We start from the raw sequence: 19,975 nt of genomic DNA on the forward strand, positions 1-19,975 counted from the left end.
TGCTCTGTACTTCTTACAACCATAAAAGGCATAAAGGAAAAGCAAAATGCATTCTGCCGATTTACTTGAATTGATGGGAAATACACGAATTACTGAGTAACTTTGGAATTACTCGAATTACTACGGAAATACTAGGTAATTCCAGAATTACAGGAATTACTGCAGAATTGCGGAGTAATTCTGGAATTACTGAATTACTTACTCAAAATCCGAATGATTCCGTACTAGCTATAACTTTGGATTCTTACATGAAAATTAATAGGCAATAAATATAATCATAAAAGGTTTATCGAAATTATCTTTTTAACAGTTATTTTTCAATATTTTATTATTTTCTGAAGTATGTTTTCACAAACAAGAATCATGGAATTACCAGGATTACTGGTATTATTAGGAATTACCAGGATTACTCTGGAATTACTCAGTAAATCCTGAATTATAGAATTACTTGCTCAAATTCCAAGTAATTCCGGATTAGTGACCAGTCTGACACGATGCTGGAAACCCCTTGCGTTCGCATTTTTAGGGAATCGGCTCTTTGAGCGGCTCGCTCTTTTTGCGCACTTCTAATTTGAACACAGAGAAAAAAATTGAATTTAGGAACGTTGAACATTTGATTGGAAAAAATTTACCTCTTTTTGGAGTAATTTTACCTAAACAAATTAAAAATGTGAAATTCAATAGAAATTCATCAAAATTTTATCAGAACCGAACGCAATTGAAGATTTAAATTCGGTTTATTCAAGATTAAGTACTTAGGCTGTAAAATCTTTATTTAATCTTTAAAATCTGTAATATTCTGTTTTTTAGTTTTCGATTAGATGCTTAAAATATAAAATAAAGTATACAAAAATCTTTTCGGTTGTTTAAGATAAAATTTTATAGTTTATTTAAGCACTTGAAATTCTGTGAATTTGAAAAGTAACCTCCGGAAAATTTGCATTTTTTCAAGCCCGATTCACAATGCAAGCCGCAGAATGTTGCGTCTGTCACTTTTTCGCCTTTTTACTTTGTTATACCACGCCTAGTAATTAACGAAATTTGAATAATATAACATTACAAAATAAAATAAAAATAAGATCCTGTCGCAGCGATGTTGGCTTTCTTGTGAGGTTACAGTCCAGACTCGAGCCTTGGCAAAATTTCACTTCGGATAATCGAGCCACAAAAATAGTTTTTCGTTGTCTTATTTTTGATTGTTGAGCTTTGGTATGACCCTAAAACTATTCTAAAATATTTTAAAATTTTTAAATTGAATAATAAATTGATAATAAAATGCATTTTTTTTTTAAATTTTACATGCAATCAAACATTCATATTTGACAATTTTACCCGAAGTCCAATACAAATTTTCGGATATTCGAACTTCGAAAAATCGAAATTTTGAATAATCAAGCCTGGACAGTATATCGTTTAATAAAAATGGGGTCTTTTTTGAGCACAGCTATCAAATTTCAACTTACAGCTGATAAAGGATTGGATAAAAAGCCGGGAAAAAATATGATTTGCACTAAAAATCTAAAAAAATATTTGTGATAAGATTTTTAGGGCAGCATTTTTAGTTTAAAACAATAATTATTTTTTCTTTTATTGAACTTAAGTTCATGTTTGTATTTGTAAAATTCTAGATTAAATTTTCAAAAGGTCCTATCTGCATAGGAAACCCATGACGGATAGATTGTTTTGAAAATTTAATCGCATTTTTTTTTTCGTCGATAGATTTTTTGTAAAATTTTATCTAAACTCGATTTTAGGACCCAATTCCACAAAAATTGCACCATATTGTGTAAAATGCTCCAGCCGGCCTGCTTTAGCCCAGTTTAGATGAGTTACGATGTGCTCAGACGTTCCACAGTGCGATCCCACATCGTCGATCATCTCATCATCATCGCTCCCTGAAACAAACAGTCCCAATCCCAACTGAAAAGAGTCCCCAAAACGCATCTCAGCAATGTGTGCACCTCGCGTCCAATCTCTCTCTTGCACCGCCGTGTCGTCGTCTTGTTGTGTTTCCCTCGTTTTTCTCTCTTTCTCGTCCCCGCTGACCGCATCCGACTAGTACTTCTTTCGGATGCGACGACAAGCCGCGCGCCGTAGAGATGATCATCATCTTCAGCCCGCTTTCCTTCCTTTCTCCTCTTCCTTTCTCCTCTGGTGCATTCACCACATCGCAGTTGGTCGCGAGAGTTGTTTTTGTTATTAAATTCGCTCTCATGCTACATGCTCACCCGAATATAATACAAACACGCATACTACGATGATCGCTGAGCATCGTAGTAACCTAACCGACGACGATTCATTCATGGTATAGCATAGGGTCGATGGTGGTGGTTCGCTTGTTAAAACTCCGGACCAGATATAGGGTAGAGCGGCTTGTTCTGGGAAGGACCCGCGGTAGTTGGTGTTCGCCGCGCGGCTCCGGAAAATGCTCTTTCTCCCGATTAATTAACGTTTTTTTCTCTTCTCCATGATACCGCACAAACACAACGCTGGCGTACTACGTTTGTGGGGTGGTGGTATTGGTATGTTTACATCCAAGTAGGCACCGCGGAGGACGACAACGGGACTGTTTGCGTCACCACGCAGGTGTGAGTGCGGTATTTTGATTCAGACCGAAGGCAAAGAAATCAAAACAATTCGTAGCGTGCCGGTGTGCGTGTGTCGGCTTGCTGCGACTGTCGTGGTATTGGAGGGACCATTGTACCGTTGGGATGTTACGGCGGCTGCGCACACCTTGAAGCCAGCGAGAGAGCCGATCGCACGAGTACAACCGTAAAGAAAACGGAGTAGGCTGCAAGAGGGGGAGAAGAGGTTGTTTTTGTACCGAAACACGGACCGAAAGCATCATCGTCGTCGTTTCTTTCCTCCATCGGCGGTGTTTTTCGGTGGAGGGAAATGGTGGCGCTGGCATGTTTTGCTCGTTTGTGTGTTTGTTGTGTGTTGTGTTGGAAGAAGGAAAATGCGCTCACGTTTCGGAGCGCGAGCAGCGAGCAGGGTTGGCAGATAGGTGAATGTTGTTTGTTTAGTTAAATCAGGATAAATCATTTCTGGAGTTTTTTTTTGAAAAGGTCCAATAAACCAATTTTTCAGTTTTTGCTTTTTGGGTGTTTTTGAAACCGCCTTGAGTCAGGGGTATTGAAAAACACCTAAAAAGCAAAAACTCAAAATTTGGTTTATTGAACCTTTTCAAAAAAAATCAAATTTAGAAAAAGCAAGAAACTTAAAAAAAAAATCTGATTTATAACCAAGAACATTGTATTAAGGGCTCTATTTCTGATGAGGTGTCAATGAAGAAATTTCGACCACAAGAATTGGCCAAAACCTAGAGTGGCCGGTTCCCTCGGGGATGTTTCGTTTTTAACGTTTAAAGACTCGTAGTCCCGACTCCAACAATAATTGTTATTTATTGTTTTAAAATTGCAGGATAGAAGCTGCTTCATTAAATAAATTTTATTGACTCCAATTCTGGATGTTAACCCCTAAAAACGAATTTGTTAAGTTTATGTTTTCTGCGTATATTTAGCTTTTTAACAGATTTTCATTTTTTTTATGTTCAAGCAATTAATTATTTTGTATCAAAATCTGTCCATTTACTTAAATCCGATTTTTTATATTGGCCTAAAGGAGCAACAAACATAAGTCATTTCTTAAATATTTTTTTATTGACTTAGGCCAAATTTAAATAATTCAATATCAACCCAATACATGAAGAGGCAAATCAATAATAATTGTTTTAAATAGAAATATTTTAGAAAATTTGTTCTATCGAATTTTAGGCCACAGGTCGAAAAAGTACAAAACATGTTGGCTTTTACTTGTAATAATTTTTTGGCATCCCTTAAAAACTACGCATGAGATTAAAAGTGTGTACTTTTTTATTTTATTCATATCCCCTCAACCGCAATCTGAGCCTACCCACATTGACTGGGCAGCCCGCTGGCGGTTCGCTGGCGGACCGCCAAACCGCTCTGGCGATCCGCCAGCGTTTGATTTGGCGGATCACGGGCGACCCGCTGGCGGATAAAATTTGCAACAATTTGGCGCACGATCAGTTTTTTTATCGTGACGTTGGTCCGCCAGCGACTCGCCCCGGGGTCGCCCAGGTTTGCCTTGAAATGTTTCACCCGCCGTTCATCCGCCCCACATACGCCGTTTTGTATGGTTCACCGCCCCTATAGGATGGTCCGCCAGCGGGTCGCCCTCGATACGCCTCCCATAGAAAGTTCAACCGCCTAAAAAGCCCCAACCGCCGTGGCTCGCCCTCGACCCGCCTTTCATATACGGTTCGTCCGCCCCTGTAAGATGGTCCGCCAGCGGGTCGCCCCCGATCCGCCCCCTATATAAAGTTCATCCGCTCAAAAAGCCCCAACCGCCTTGGCTCGCCTTTGATGCACCTTTCATATACGGTTCAGCCGCCCCTGTAGGTTGGTTCGCCAGCGGGTCGCCCTTGATACGCCCCCCATATAAAATTCATCCGCCCAAAAAGCCCCAACCGCCTTGGCTCGCCCTTGATGCGCCTCTCATATACGGTTCAGCCGCTCCTGTAGGTTGGTTCGCCAGCGGGTCGCCCATGATACGCCTCCCATATAAAGTTCATCCGCCTAAAAAGCCCCAACCGCCGTGGCTCGCCCTCGACCCGCCTATCATATACGGTTCGTCCGCCCCTGTAAGATGGTCCGCCAGCGGGTCGCCCCCGATCCGCCCCCTATATAAAGTTCATCCGCCCAAAAAGCCCCAACCGCCTTGGCTCGCCCTTGATGCGCCTTTCATATACGGTACAGCCGCCCCTGTAAGATGGTCCGCTAGCGGGTCGCCCCCGATCCGCCCCCTATATAAAGTTCATCCGCCCAAAAAGCCCCAACCGCCGTGGCTTGCCCTCGACCCGCCTTTCATATACGGTTCGTCCGCCCCTGTAAGATGGTCCGCCAGCGGGTCGCCCCCGATCCGCCCCCTATATAAAGTTCATCCGCCCAAAAAGCCCCAACCGCCTTGGCTCGCCCTTGATGCGCCTTTCATATACGGTACAGCCGCCCCTGTAGGTTGGTTCGCCAGCGAGTCGCCCTTGATACGCCCCCCATATAAAATTCATCCGCCCAAAAAGGCCCAATCGCCTTGGCTCGCCCTTGATGCGCCTTTCATATACGGTTCAACCGCCCCTATAGGTTGGTCCGCCAGCGGCTCGCCCCGATCCGCCCCTATATAATGTTCATCCGCCCAAAAGCCCCAACCGCCTTGGCCCGCCCTCGATTCGCCATTCACACATATTTCATCCGCCCAAGCAGAATACCCGTTCAGGTTCCTTCAGGATTCTGATAGTGTTTTTTCAAGTTCATCTAAAACTGAAAAAAACACAAAGTGCCTTATATAGAAACGCAGATCTTTGTAGATTCTTGTGTGCTGAAATTTAGAAATAAAGCAAAAATATGAAGAAAAAAAAAACATAAGTTTCAAAATAATTTTGTTCTTAATACATCTTACGTGCGCTGTTAGTTCACTGAGGTGAAATAATGAAAAAAATAAAGAAACAAAATAATTTATTGATAAGCCAACTTGTTGCGAAGATTTTCCGAAAACGAAACTATTGGCACTACGCCCCCCGGGGCATGGCCTTCCTCTAACGTGGGATTTCTGCTCCAGCGCCTCTGACGAGACAGGAGAAACCGGGACCGACGTTTTACTTCACCATCCGATAGAAGCTCAGTGGATAAGGCGGGAATCGAACCCGCGTCTCATAGCATCATCGGGAAGATTTTCCATTTCCTGCAAATAAAAATAATTCTTTAACTAATTTAAAAACTAAATTATTTAAAATGTTCGCGAATCAATTCAGAACGGAACGTCGGATCGGGGTTCGCTTTGTTGCGTTGGGTTCGTATGAGCCCAAGGAAGGTTCTTACGCTAACTAATTGACACTTTGGCCACTCTGGAACCGATTCCGGAAAAGCTGCAGATTGTATGGGAAAAGTTACGTAAAATCAAATTTTGATCACAGGAGGCTGAATAAGCAAACAAGCATGAAACGTCAGGAAACCAAACAAGGGCAGGACGAAGTTTGCCGGGAAGAGCTTGTTTGATCATATATTGTATGGGGGAATGGTAGATATGAATATAAAAATAAATCTTACAGTGAAAAGATAAATACAAATAAGCAGTAAATTTAAAGATGATTCCGGGAAGCTGCAAAACAAACAACTATAATTAAAAAGACAAATGCTCCAGATGGTTCCATTGCTGAAAGAATAGGAATAGGATAAGGAAGGATATAAACATTTAAATAAATCATCTAGTGAATAGATAAATGTAGGCATTAAAATTGAAGAAGATTCCCGGAAGCTGGAAGAAAGATAATTATATTTTAAAGACAAATTCTTCAGATGGTTTCATTGCTATTTCAGTAACTGTCGTTAGTCCATGAAATTTGATCATATATGGTATGGAGGAATGGTAGAAAAAAGGACAAGGAATAGGAATGATATAAACATTCAACTAAATCAAATAAAGAATAGATAAATAAATATAAGCAGTTCATTTATAAATGATCCAGGAAGCTGTAAAAAAAATTAAACAAAATTTTAAATGATATTGTTGCCGCTAAACTGATAATTGAAAATAATTGAAATTACTTCCTACTCATGTCCTGCATCATGCACACCTAAAAAACGTCAAACAAAAGAAAGACAAAAATCGCTGCTGCACCACTAATTACCTCCACTGCTGGCACAGAACCCGCAACCTTTGGAGTTTTAACATTCACACAAAAAAACATTAACATTAATTGAGTAAACATTGGCACAAAATCCGCTTTGTAAATGCCACCTCGATACTCTTCAAGAGGTTTCCCTGGAAAAGATATACTTTTTACCAAAATGTACACCAAATTTCCATACAAACATACAAATAAGAACAAATCAAATCATAACAACAATGAAACATCAAATTCTAAGTATTCCAAATGTTTGCACATCTGCCAACAATATTTATAAGGGGTGTCACATAAATTACACCAACAATAACGATTATTCTTGCAAAACAACCTTCAATCACTATTTCAAACGCACTTTCAACTGTTTGTTTACATAAGTAAACAATCTAAACAACACAACACTTCTCCCAACACAAACTTAACAACGAAAATCAGCAGCCGCCGATTGAATAACAACACCCACCAAAGCTCGTTGAAAACTGACTGAACACGGAAAGTGGATCGATCGCCGAACCAGCGACCGAATTTTGCTGGGTTGGTTTTGCTGTTATCAGCGAAATTTTTCTCTAAACCAGCGAAATTTTTCGCTGAAAAAGGTGGCTGCGCGAAATCAAATCCAGCAACTTGGTTTCGCTGGTTTGTTATTTCCGAAACGGTTTCTTTTCCAGCGGAAGTTTTGCTGGTTTGATACACATCCTTCCGACAGCCGTCATAAATGTTTGTTATTGTTCACGTTTGGAAGCGATTTGTGGCAATCGAATTGCTTTAGGGTTTTTCAAAAACAAAAAGCATGAAAAAGTTCTGCATCAAGTGTTCAGCATTAAAATACATACTCAACAGGTGATGGTTCTTTTCAATGAAAAGAAGCACGTTTCCATAAAGTTCTCGCAGCAGAAAAATACGGTGCAGTGAAGCTGGAGATGTATTTGTACTGCTGCATAGATGAGTGCACATATTGTCGCAGGTGGCAGCAAGAATCGTAGGCGAGGAACTTGACCATGGCCGCGGAACAGTTTGTGCTGTGGCAAGTAAGTACAACCGCCGGAAAAAACCCGGACGTCAGCGATAGAAAACGCTGATCCAGCGTAAAAGAACACCAGTTCAGTGAAAAAATCCGCTGGACCAGCGAATTGTTTCCCAAAACCAGCACAATAATCTACTGGTTGATTTTGGTACGAGCTGCTGCCGCCGGAAAAAAAACCCGGACGTCAGCGATAGAAAACGCTGATCCAGCGTAAAAGAACACTGGTCCAGTGAAGAAATTCGCTGGACCAGCGAATTGTTTCCCAAAACCAGTACAATAATCTCCTGGTTGATTTTGGTGCCCTGCCGCTTTTTCCAAACCAGCGAGAGAATTTTCTGATTCTAGCAAAACTGATCCCCCAAACAGCGACATTTTTCACCAAACCAGTGTTTTTTTTTTCACTGGTTTGGTAGAATTTCATCGGTTTCCAAACCAGCGAAAAAAATTAGCGATTCTAGGTAATTTTTGTGCAGGCTGAGAAATTAGCGACATTTTTCGCTAGTTTTAGCGAACTTTATCGCGATTTGGCATGGATCCCCCTTTCCGTGAAATGTCAAATTCGAGATAAATTCCTTCAGATGCAAACCGCCACGGCAATCAGCCTTTGGCTCGCCGCGGCGATTGAGGGGCGAACGATATTGAAACATTTCAGCGATCAGTTTGAACCGCCCAGGCGATGCGCCCATGGCACGCCAAGGCGGATGGAGGGCGAACGAAATTGAAAAATTTCAAATGTCAAATTTCAACCGCCCAGGCGGCCCACCCTCGGTCCGCCAGGGCGGTTCGAGGGCGGACCACACGATCAGTAACGGCCGCCGATGCGTAACGTCCGCACTGAGTTAATGTGGGTAAGGACGAAAACTTTCAATTAAAGTCGCCTCAGTCTAATACAAAATACACTTTCAAATAAAAATGCAAATATTCTTCAAATTTCTATCACCGTAGCTAAAACAGCTTTGAAATATCTCAATTGATTTGGATCAATACTACTTGAGGTTTTTTCAATATAAAACATATAAATTGATAAGTGGTGAAACTATGTAAAGTTTTATTTATTTTAACGATAGAACTTCTCTGAAATTTCGCAATTTTTTCATGATTTTTTATTTTTTTTTTTAATTTCCATGAATTTCCATTTCCATTTTTTTTAATTTCCATGAATTTTTTTGATTTTTATATTTCTCTTTTTGCAATAAACTTGAATTTCAAAAAAAAGCATTTTTTATATTTTTAGTTTTTTTTTATGTTTTGTGGGATGGTGCAATATCTAGCACAAAAGTTTTATTTTTTTTTTTGTTGAAAATATGGATTGAAAAAAAAAATGGGCAAACACAACTCTAAAATTTAAACCATTAAATCATTTCAAAATGTTAGTTAAAATATGCTAAAATAAACCGTTTAAAAGTTTGAGAGAATTTTTTTCACAAAGTTTTTATTTTTTAACACTTTTAAAATCTTTCATGAGGGAAAAGAAACCCTGAAAAAACATTTTCGAAAAAACGGAGAAAATTCCTTACAATTTGACTGTTTTGAGTTTGTTGATCGGACTGCTAGTTGTTGTGATACAGCATCAACACGTTTAAATTTTGTGAAAAATTCGTTATTTTCATTGTCAACTAATATCCCTGTTCTACAGATCGTGATATCTCGAAAACTATTGGTTCGATTTTTAATGTAAAAAGTTAAACTTTTGTCACGCAGAAAAATAAGGCATGTTTGAATCAACAAAACGTTTCGTTGATTTGAAAATCAAGATTTTTGTTGAATCAACGCTAAACGTCAAAGCAACTTTTTCAAAACAACAAAAGATTTTTGTGGAATTGAGAGTATCAAGGTTTGTTTCAACGAAAAATTTGCGTTGATTATATTCAACAAAAATTTTGTTGAATCAAACCTCGTACAGGCTGATTCTACAAAATATTTTTCTGCGTGGTGAAATTATCTGCACTTTTTAAGAAGACTGTTTTAATAATTTTATTATCAGAATATTTGTTATGAGCTTATTTTTGTAATTTTTACCATCGGATTAAAAAACTGGATAAATTTTTTATTTAAAATATCAGATTTTTTTCATTTTTAGCATTGAAAAACGCGCAAAAAAATTTCAACATATCGCAAATAGAAAAATTAGGGTTTATTTTATAACACTGAGAAAAGCTTAAAGTGGCTGTTGTTCAGCAATCAGCAGTCCGATTAACAGATACAAAATAGGAAAAAAATGGTTATTTTCTCAGCTATTTGAAAATATTTTTTGCGGGATACTTTTCTTTTCTGGAGTTTTTTCTACGGTGCACTGCATCAAAATAATTTTGATATCATTTTCAGATGCAAATTTAATTTTTCATCCTTATATGATTTTTGAAGTCATGTTTGACAGTATTGACAGTATTATTTTTCCATATTTTTTATTTACCACTCGTATCACCAGATTTTACATTAAATTAATTTGAATTAAAAAAACAAATTTAATTAATGTTGAATTTTTCCTTTTAGCGATTAAGAGTAAAATAAAACAACCGGGAAATATCTTTCCGTGTACCTAGTAATTTATGAAAAGTCTCAATTTTGCTGAAGACACCAAATTGATCACCTTCTCCACATATGCAATTATTCATATGCCCATTTTGAATGACAAGCCCGCAAAATTTTATGGAGCCCTGCATGAAAAAAAAACTGTTTCCTTTTGACTTAGAAAAGGCATGGACAAACTTTCATTAACTTCACTTGAAAGTAAATTTGAGCAAACGAAAATAATCCCTCCGATTTGAAAATTTCACAGTATTTTTTGGTTAATGATATGCAAGCCTGCAATTAACGAAATAAAATAATCTGAAAAATACTTTCAACAGGTTACTTTGAGGTTTATTTTTAAATATTAAAATAAAATTTAAATAAATTTTGTATTTTCCTAAACCATAAAAGTTTTTATTCAGTCTGTTTATTGAAATTAATTTTGCAAAGATTTCCGGTAACAGTGACTCCGCATCTTTATACAGTTTTTGAAAAGTTTTCCGAATTCTATTCATCTTCAGAGGATTTAAAGACTCCAATCCTGCTTAAAAGTCGATTTGTCGACTCCGATTCCGAGTCTTCAAAAAAGTGCCGATTTCAGCGACTCTAATTCCGACTTACTACTATTTACCCCAAATTACTTTCTCACTCATTTTACCCAAGGTATTGCATCATCTCCACCCGCCTTATTCCCCAGGCGCCACCACCGTTCAAGATTATTTACATAAAGTCCGATATTCGGTTCACTTCCAGAACATTCCCTCTGTGGTGCACCGCGGCGCATAAATCAAAACTCCCAACGGATCTGCCAACCCTGCCCGGTTCCAAGTGTGTCCGCCTTCTTTCCTGTATTGGTACCATTCACCAGCCAGACTCGACTCTCGCGCGTAGCGTAAAACACTTTCCTCCCCACACCGTCGTGTAGTCGTGTTGTTTTGTGTGTGCCTCCGCCGACCACTTCAACCGCCGTCGTTGCTGCGCGCCCGCGGCCATCCAAGTGTGCGTGTCGTAATGCGCCTTGCCCGCCTTGGTGTTGGTGTCGGTGTGTCTCTACACACGAAACCCGTACACGGGCCAACGGGCCAGACATACGACGACGACGGCCTCAGAATAGGCCTTTTTCTCGTACGTCGCGGACGCAACCCTCGGTTCTCCTGGTCGGACAAGACGGACACGCTAGGAAGTGAACCTTCTTTTTTTTCTCGGGCAAGTTCGGTGTATTCTGGTGTACGCGATACACTAAACGACGGTGTTTAGTGTAGGTCGTAGTAGGCGAGTGAGCGCTGGTATACTCCGGAAGTCGTAGACCTCGGTGAGCTTGTACAAGCAGCGATTCAGCAGGACGACGACGTACACGGGAGGTGTACGCGCGGGGAGTGGTGTCCTAGACAGCGCGCTGAGGGTAACTGGGAAGGGAGTGGTGAAGACGAGTGAGTGTTTGGTGTGTTGTGTAGAGAGTCTGAGTTGTCTGAGGAATATCCCCATGGCGGAGAAGAAGCATATTGTTGGCAAGAAGTTTTGATCAGGGCGCGTCAAGGCACGAGACGAAGTCCAAGACGAAGAAGTGTCTGCTTGTGTCGTTCCAGCGGGGCAATCGTTGTCGTTCAACGGGGGTAATTGAGCTGATTAGTTTCGATTAAAGTGGTCGTCGGGTCGGGTGTTGTGCTGGCTGAGGTTCCTTTACCGAGTGGGCAAAAGCCTCGAAGAGATTGGATGCGAGGAACCCGATGCGTATTGGTTACAGTGTGTGCCCACTACTCAAGGCGGTCCGTACTTTTCCTTCGTTTCAGCGCGGCGGAACGCGCCTTTCGGTGAAGTCGACACACCCGGCACCGCGGGAACCTGCGCGGATTCCGGTTCGGGGGTGAAAAAGTGCCTTCCGGAGCAGGAAGGATATTGCGTATCAAGAATTTGAGTCGCCGCCACCGCGGCTCGAGATTGGCAAGTGCGAAGCAGCAGACCAGTGTGTACCAGTGAGTCGAGTCGAAGAAGTGAGCAGAGGGAGAGTGTGAGGGTCAGTGAAGAGAGCAGTGAAGAGAGCGGCAGTCAAGGAAGAAGGCAGAGCAAGTGAGCAGTGAGAGCGGGATAGTGAGTGCGCGCAAGAAGAAACAAGGGCGGAAGGGCCTGAGCGGTGAGAGAGCGAGAATCGCGAGCGAAGAAGAAGCCTGGTGAAGAGGGTCTACGAGACGACACGGTGAGCTGGAGGAGGTCAGTGGAATCTAAATATTTGGATATAAACGCGTAGTATCGCGTAGTATGACGTCGCCGACGGCACCAGGGTGAAGACGAGCCCGAGGAAGATCCGTGCAAGTGAAGAGAAGCAAAGAGAGAGAGTGTGGTCCGAGGGTACCGGAAGAAGCTGGAAGAGGTTCGGCACGATGTAGCTGACGGCTCGCAACGGTGCAAAGTTCCTAAAATCCCAAAAAAGAAAAAAAAAAAAAGTGTGCGTGTGTGTTCAGAAGTGGTCGGCAATGCGACCGGAAGCTCCTCGCGAAAATCCAACAACAACAACAACAACAAGTGCAACGATGAAGAGTTCACTCCGGCAGCAGGAAGTGGACGACGGAAGTGGTGGTGGCCGGTTAGGCGAAGAAGAGCAGCACGCCCAGTGCTGCAGAACGAGACAGTGCGACGACCTCGGATGCTGCTTCGCGGAAGAGGAAGAAGTCGAGGAAGAACCGGCGGCGGTGCGGTGTGGCCCGCCGGAGGCGGTAGTGTTCCCAAAAGTTCCGTTCTGGCGAGAATCGCTGGCGCAGTTTCTCGAGCTGAAGCACAGGACAAAACTGAAGAGGAAGAGTCCGCAGGAAGAATTTGTGAGTAATGTCGAGTTTGAAAGTCAGCGAAGCAGCAGGAGTTGTGGCCGGAGGTGGCTGAAGCCGGCCAAGTTGGCCTGGCTGGTGATGGCCAGTGTGCTGCTGTTCAGCGTGATGGTGACGACGGTGCCGGCGGTTCAGGGCAACGAAATCAGGCCGAGTCAGGTGCGGCCGGGGCTGAAAAAAGGAGGTGAGTGAAGGAGGGATCGGGCGGGAAGGAGTTTTTGCGTTGGGTGAGGTCATGGTTGAACAAGGCGCGCTAGTGTGGCAAGCGTTCTTGGGAGTAGGAAATTAGTCATTTTTGAGCGTTGTGAAAGGGGTATGAACTTAACGAGGAGTTCGAGAAAAAGGATATTGCTGTTGCTATTCAAAGTTTGGTTCTTGGAAAGGGAGGCTGGAAATAGAATTTTAGTTTATGACTCAAACTTATTTCTTTCTCAGCTCTGGGAATAAAAATGGACCAAAGAGTTTGTTACATAAATGCTTCATATTTCATTATGGAAGAATTTTAATTTTTGATTTCCTGCGTAATTTCAATTATCGGGTTCCTGAATTCCTAAACAATAATGAAAAGGAAAAAGCCTACCAAAAAAAAAAGTTTTAGTCATATTTTGTTAGTACTAACCCCGAGTAGGCCGCGGGTAATCGGCTCCCCTCCCACTAACATTTACACACAAGATCCTCTGTAATTATTAAGTCAAATGTAATTACAAAAGCCGACTCGGTCCTAACCAGGTCCCAGCACCGAAAAGGACCTAATAAAAATAATTTTATGAAAAAAAAAATATTTTGTTAGTAGTTTTTTTTTATTTGGTTTCCTAAAAAGGTGTTGGAACGAGTATCTTTTTTTACTACAACATTGTGGTACAAAAAAATCATTATCACTTTCTAACGAAAATATTTCCAGTTTCGATAAATTTCGAACAGTTCCCCACATTTAAAAAATCGCAAAGGTTCTGAAATTTGACAAAGCAAAATCTTTCCTCAAAACGTGGATTTCGGCATTATATTTTTCATTATCAGGAAAATATACACGAAAAGATTTTATTTGGACTGCTACAATGACAATTAATTTACATTTTAAAAACATTTGTTATATTTGTTTTTTTCCCCTTGTAAATTTTATTATAATTGCTGAACTTGTTTTATTTTTTATTTTTTGTAAAGTGAACTTGGAAAAAATGCCGCATTTTTTTGAAATTTGTTGAAAGATAGCTAACAAATTAATAAAAAAAAGTTGCTAATTGCTGTTCTTTCAACAAAATGGATATCATTTCAAACCCCAAAAACGAAAACATGCAATTTTTTGTATTTTTTTTTATTCAAATGTTTAAATTGGTCGGAAGATGATTTGTAACTTCTGTTTTCGGTGAATGTTAAGTGTAATTCAATTATTGACTTTAGTCAAATTGTACTAATCTGTTTTTGATGGAATTTGCATACTTTTACATATTTTTAAGTTTTTTTTTCTTCTCATATTCAAATTTTTCTCTGTTGAACCTTATAATGCTCAAAAATCATTTTACTCTTGTAGCATAAATTTAAACTTTTTTAGTTGAACATGCGTTTATTTCAATTGGTTGCTTTGAAATTTAAGATTGTTTAACTATTTATTTTCTATGTCTACATAATTTCGTTTATATCTATCTAAATTGCTTCAAATTGTAATTTAAAATGTAAAAAAAAATTAATATAGTATTTTTTTATTTTGTTCAATAATTTCAGAAACGTTTTACTAAAAAATATTTATAAAATTCGAAGCATAAAGGCTGAGGTTAAAAGACTGAGGTTATCTGCATACTGAAGCTTAAAAAGTACCAAAGTTTTGGTGTCTAGTGTCAAAATTGTGGGGAGTAACATGACGAAAAGGGCGCAAAATCGAAAGGACGAAAATTATTTTTTTTCTTTATTTTTGTTTTGTTAAATAAAATAAAATTAAATGTGTACCATTAAACGGGGCAAATCGGAACACATGGGATGAATTGGGAAGAGATTGGTTTCAGTTAGAATAGACACAAAACAACCAAATTAGTTTCTAAATTTGAATTTTTATGTCTAAAAACAGCTGTTCATAGAAGGCTTTCTGGTCGAAACTTTACCAACACATTTAAACCACGGGGTACCATAGAAGTTGGTTTGTTTGACTCAAAAATATGCTTTCTTGTAAACGCAAATGTGGTAAAATGTACAATGCTTTTTTTTTCTTCATAACATTATTTTTATTAGGTCCTTTTCGGTACTGGGACGAGTCGGCTTTTGTAATTACATTGTTCTTATTGCTAAGAGTTATTACAGAGGATCTTGTGAATGTACCATGCTTCCTCGAAACTGCATGGTAGTGAATACTAAATCATGATCATCTTTTCTGTATTGGAGGGTTAAAATTACTATGCATTACTGGACATCGTAAAATTGACAACGTAATTTATTCAAATCAAGTTTGTGCGGTTTGTTTTTAGGTATTTTGCTAAAAACAAACCGCACAAACTTGATTTGAATAAATTATCGTGCCTCAATTTACTTCACAATATGGTAGCAATAACCATGGTTGGGCTTTCAGTGCATGTTGATATCCCATGTTTTGGAGATGGATTTATCAAAATCGAGTTCCTGAGCCAATTTTAGAATAACATGTATTGAAATGTTTATATTTATCCATTTTTACTCTTTACTAAACTAAAATTAAAAAAAAATCACTGATTCACATTTATTGGAAATTAGGTGCATATCGAACGATACGAAATGTCAACCGACAAGAGTAGATTCTTATTTTTTTTTGCATTTTTTTTAAAGAGTAGACATAAATGGATGAAAATCAACTTTTCTATTCCTACATGTCGCCAATGTAGGAATGTCGAAAATTGCAATTTTTTCACTAAAATCCTTATAAGATATAACTTATAAAAATTAAAAAAATTAAAAAAAAAGATTTATTATATTTGATTTGTGACCCTCTGAAATGTTAATCCCGAAACAGCACCACTAAAAATTTGGAATTGTTGTCTTCTTATTCCAAAATTTGCAAACTTACGGACTCGATCCCGCAAAAATCTGATTGTAAAAATAGACAAATTTTGTTGTGAATCGCTTAGTGGACAGTATTTTAGGGGATGAATAAAAAATTATAGCGATTGTTCCCGTAGTTTCGAAAATACTAAAATATCTGCAACAAAAATCTTGGTGCAAAAGCTCTGGTTGATGTGCACCGTTAACATTATCAAATTAGTATCTTTTGAAGGGATTTGTTGATCGATTTGGTGTCTTCGGCAAAGTTTCGGATATGGATGAGGATTACACAACAAAAAAATATTATTGGAAAGCTTTTTTTTGCTTATTTTCTATTTTGTTTTCCAGAATTCCAGAAAAGGCAAAACATTTTTGACAAACTGTTGATTCTAAAAAAAATCTTTAAAAAAACTACAAAATTGCTTGACTTTGTTTTAAAACTAAAATCCAACAAACTTTAGTGAAATTATGATAATATTCACCGTGAAATTTTTTGATCTTTACGAAAATAATATTTTGATTTTTTTTATAATCAAGACTTACATTTTAAAAGGGCACAATATTGAATGTTTGGCCCTTTTAAACAATTAGTCTTAATTTAAAAAATTAAAAAAAAAATGATTTCGATTTTTTTTACGAATGTTTCATGTTTTTACATTAAAAATTTGACCTTTAGTTGCTGAGATAACGACATTAGAAAATGGTGGGTTGTTAAGGTGAGATCTACAAATCTTTAATTTTCGTGTTTCTTTTTATTTAAGTTGCTGTATCTCAGCAACCAGAAGTCCAATCTTCAATGTCTCTTAGACAATTTTATAGCAAATTTTGCGAATTTTTCGAAAAAAATATTTTCAGAAATGGTCACTCATTGTCACTTTTTTTTTTTAAATCGAAAAAATACGAAATATTTCGCTAAAAGCAAGCTTTTGGTGAATATACCCGGAGCTCTTTATCAAAAAATCTGTTAAGTTCTTTTCGATTGCAAATCCCATTTTACATAAAAAATAGGTAATTTTTTTTTGTGTGAAATTTCGATTTTTTCAAAAAACTCTATTTTTCAAAAAAATCATAACTCAGAATTTTGACCATATTTCTCTATGGCTCAAAAGTTGCGGATTTTTGTCGCCTTAAACATTTCAAAAAATCTCGAAAAGCAAAAAATACGTATTTTGAGAAATAGAGTTTTTGTAAAAAAAATTAATTAAAAAATCTCCAATTTTGTTTCCGTGTACCTATTTATTTCACAATAGTCCTCAACAATACCTACAACTTTGCCGAAGACACCAAAATGATCAGAAAATTAACTCAAAAGTTACAGCTGTTTGAATATTTACTTACCATTTTTGAATGGACACAGCTGCCAAAATTGTATGGAGACTTGTATGGGTGAACCAATGACACAAAATAGCTTCTTTGGTCATAGGGAAGGCTCCCACAAAGTTTGAGCCGAATAAAAATATACAAAAAATATAAATGGTCAAAATCGGCCGATTTAGTTGAGAATTGCTCATTTGCAAAATATTTTAGAGTTATCATAGTTTTAAATTTTGAAGTGAAATGATAAGGATAATTCTCAAAAAATAAATCAGGAGTTTAGAAAAGATGCTTCCGTAATTTATGGATGGCCCTTTATGTCTTTCGACCTGTTGTCATAAATCCTGGGAGAGTTGCTCGTATAAAGTTGTGTGAATTCTAAATGATATGTTTAAAACAAAAGGTGTTTAGGATTGAAAAACTGCACAAAAAGTTTGTTTTAGAAAATCATTTAACGTGGAGGTCCAGAGTGGCAGAGCGTAGTCCAAATTTTTTTTTTCTTGTGGGCTGGTAGAAGCGTTCAAAATTGAATTTTGGAAAATGTTAAACCATAGGGATCAAGAAGACATTCTGAATTTTCAGATGGATTAACTACTTTTAAATTTCATCAAAATGTGAATTCACAATGAGTCGATTTGTGAAAACTTCGTAGACCGTCTGCCCCCGTTTTGGTTTGTTCCCACCGCGATAACTCTGACTGGGGTCACTTTTTTGCAAATAGGAAAACATGATAGGAAAGAGCAAGTTCTTACGATTCTTATGATACCATAACATTGATATTTTTCTCGAAAAATATTGGAGCACTAAACGCATGAAAAAAAATATTTTTGAAAAACTCGCAGCCGCCAACAGACCACGCGACAGAACGTGCAGCAGTGGACGTACGAAAAAAAAGGAGAAACCGACATAACGGTGATAACTGCTAGCCGCGTGGCAAAAATGGTTTTGCCTGGTTGCTTTGTCATTGTTTCTCGTTCGCTGCTGCACCATCGTTCTTCTACACACGGGGCACAGAGGGGAATAATCGAAATTTTACGCAATAAATGAATATCTTCTCGGGAATATTTTTGGGAATTTTGGTGTCTTTGGCAAAGTTGCTCGTATTAGTAGTGCGCATCTTTTGGCACCAATTTTTAGTTCCGAACTTCACCGCATAGGTGGCGCTGAAAACTAACTTTTACAAGAGGGTCGTAGAGCTTTGGTCTCTTCGACAAAGTTGTGTAATTTATCTTTTGAACAACTTTTAGAACATTTAAAAATCCCAAAAATAATGGCAAAAAGTTACAGCACTTTAGACAAAATATCTCTGATTAAATCGTTTTTTGTTCTAAAACATCTTTAAACTTATTTATTTATCATTCCAATAATGATAGTTGGTGAAAAATAATTATTGAAGAAAATTCTGCTGAATCTAAAAAATTTTTGATGTCTTATTTTACAAATTATAGAAAAAAACATTGAAAATATGGTAATTTTGGAAACAACTCGGAACTACTCGGAGCCGATTTGCCGAGCATTTAAAAAAAAAAATATTTGGTCTTTTTGCCTATAAGTTATTAGCAATCCTCTCCGAAAGTCAGAAATGAATTTCACCTATGTATTATATATTTAGCTAATAAAAATTTCGAGCCTTCTCTATGAACAAAGTTCTTTTTTTGCATGTTTGGATTGCCCCTACAAGTTTTCATTCAATTTTGGTCGTTGTCTTGAATTTCATGTAAAAATTTGAAAATCAAAAATCTTGAAAAGAAATTTTCAGATTGATTGGATGCCTTCAGCAAAGTTTTAGAAAATTGTTAGAACAATCCAGCATTCAGAGTCAGGTAGAAAATAATTATTGGACCTGGGGGGGAATTTGTTCTCTTGGCATTTTTTATGATTTAGCTCTTCCATACAATTTGCAATTCTAACTACATTAAAAATATTTTGCAAAGTTTGTGATAGTAACTTGTTTGCTCTCTTCTGAATAAACTATTCATCACTTGAAATAATAGTGATGTGCCAACATCAAGTACGCGACGGAAATACATGTCAATTCAACAAAAAAAAATCAAGAGATTTTCAATTTTAAGTTTTCACATGAGATTCGTATAAGGACAGCGGCCAAAATTGCATGAAGACTAGGTACTTTTATCTACAAGGACTTCGCCACCCTGGGCTCCTAAGTGTATGAAAATATGGCACGGAGTGACGGCGCCGGATACCCATATTTACACAAAGAATTTTAGAGCGCCCACCGCTTTTTTAGAAAATGCTCGGCAAAACGGCTCCTAGCAGTTCCGAGTTGTTTCCAAAATTACCATATTTTCAATGTTTTTTACTATAATTTGTAAAATAAGGCATCAAAACTTTTTGAGATTTAGCAGAAACTTCTTCAATAATTATTTTTCACCAACTATCATCATTGGAATAATAAATAAATAAGTTTGAGATGTTTTAGTACAAAACGATTTTATCAGAGATATTTTTTCAAAGTGCTTCAAAGTGTTTTACCATTATTTTTGGGAATTTTTCAATATTCTAAAAGTTGTTAAAATGAACGCTTTACAATACCATATTGTATGACGAGCTTGTTCGACATGGGAATCTCTCTCTCATAACATT

The 19,975-nt window shown here is 38.0% G+C and overlaps 1 protein-coding gene across 5 annotated transcripts in view; it reads left to right on the plus strand.

Moving 5' to 3' along the window:
* Positions 1-19,975, plus strand: part of LOC119767949 (insulin-like receptor) — a 263,166-nt gene that overhangs the window by 129,689 nt on the left and 113,502 nt on the right. Inside the window, exons 1-2 of one of the 5 annotated variants that reach the window (XM_038258017.1) lie at positions 11,335-11,851; positions 12,029-13,241. In XM_038258017.1, the coding sequence (XP_038113945.1) occupies positions 12,710-13,241 (532 nt within the window). In that variant the 5' untranslated portion in view covers positions 11,335-11,851; positions 12,029-12,709. Of the gene's footprint in view, positions 1-11,334; positions 13,242-19,975 lie in introns of those variants that run through there. The other 4 variants (XM_038258018.1, XM_038258021.1, XM_038258020.1 and 1 more) reach the window with 4 other exon arrangements.

This window comes from Culex quinquefasciatus, chromosome 2 (genome assembly GCF_015732765.1).
Source record: "Culex quinquefasciatus strain JHB chromosome 2, VPISU_Cqui_1.0_pri_paternal, whole genome shotgun sequence".
Classification (NCBI taxonomy): Eukaryota; Metazoa; Arthropoda; class Insecta; order Diptera; family Culicidae; genus Culex; species Culex quinquefasciatus.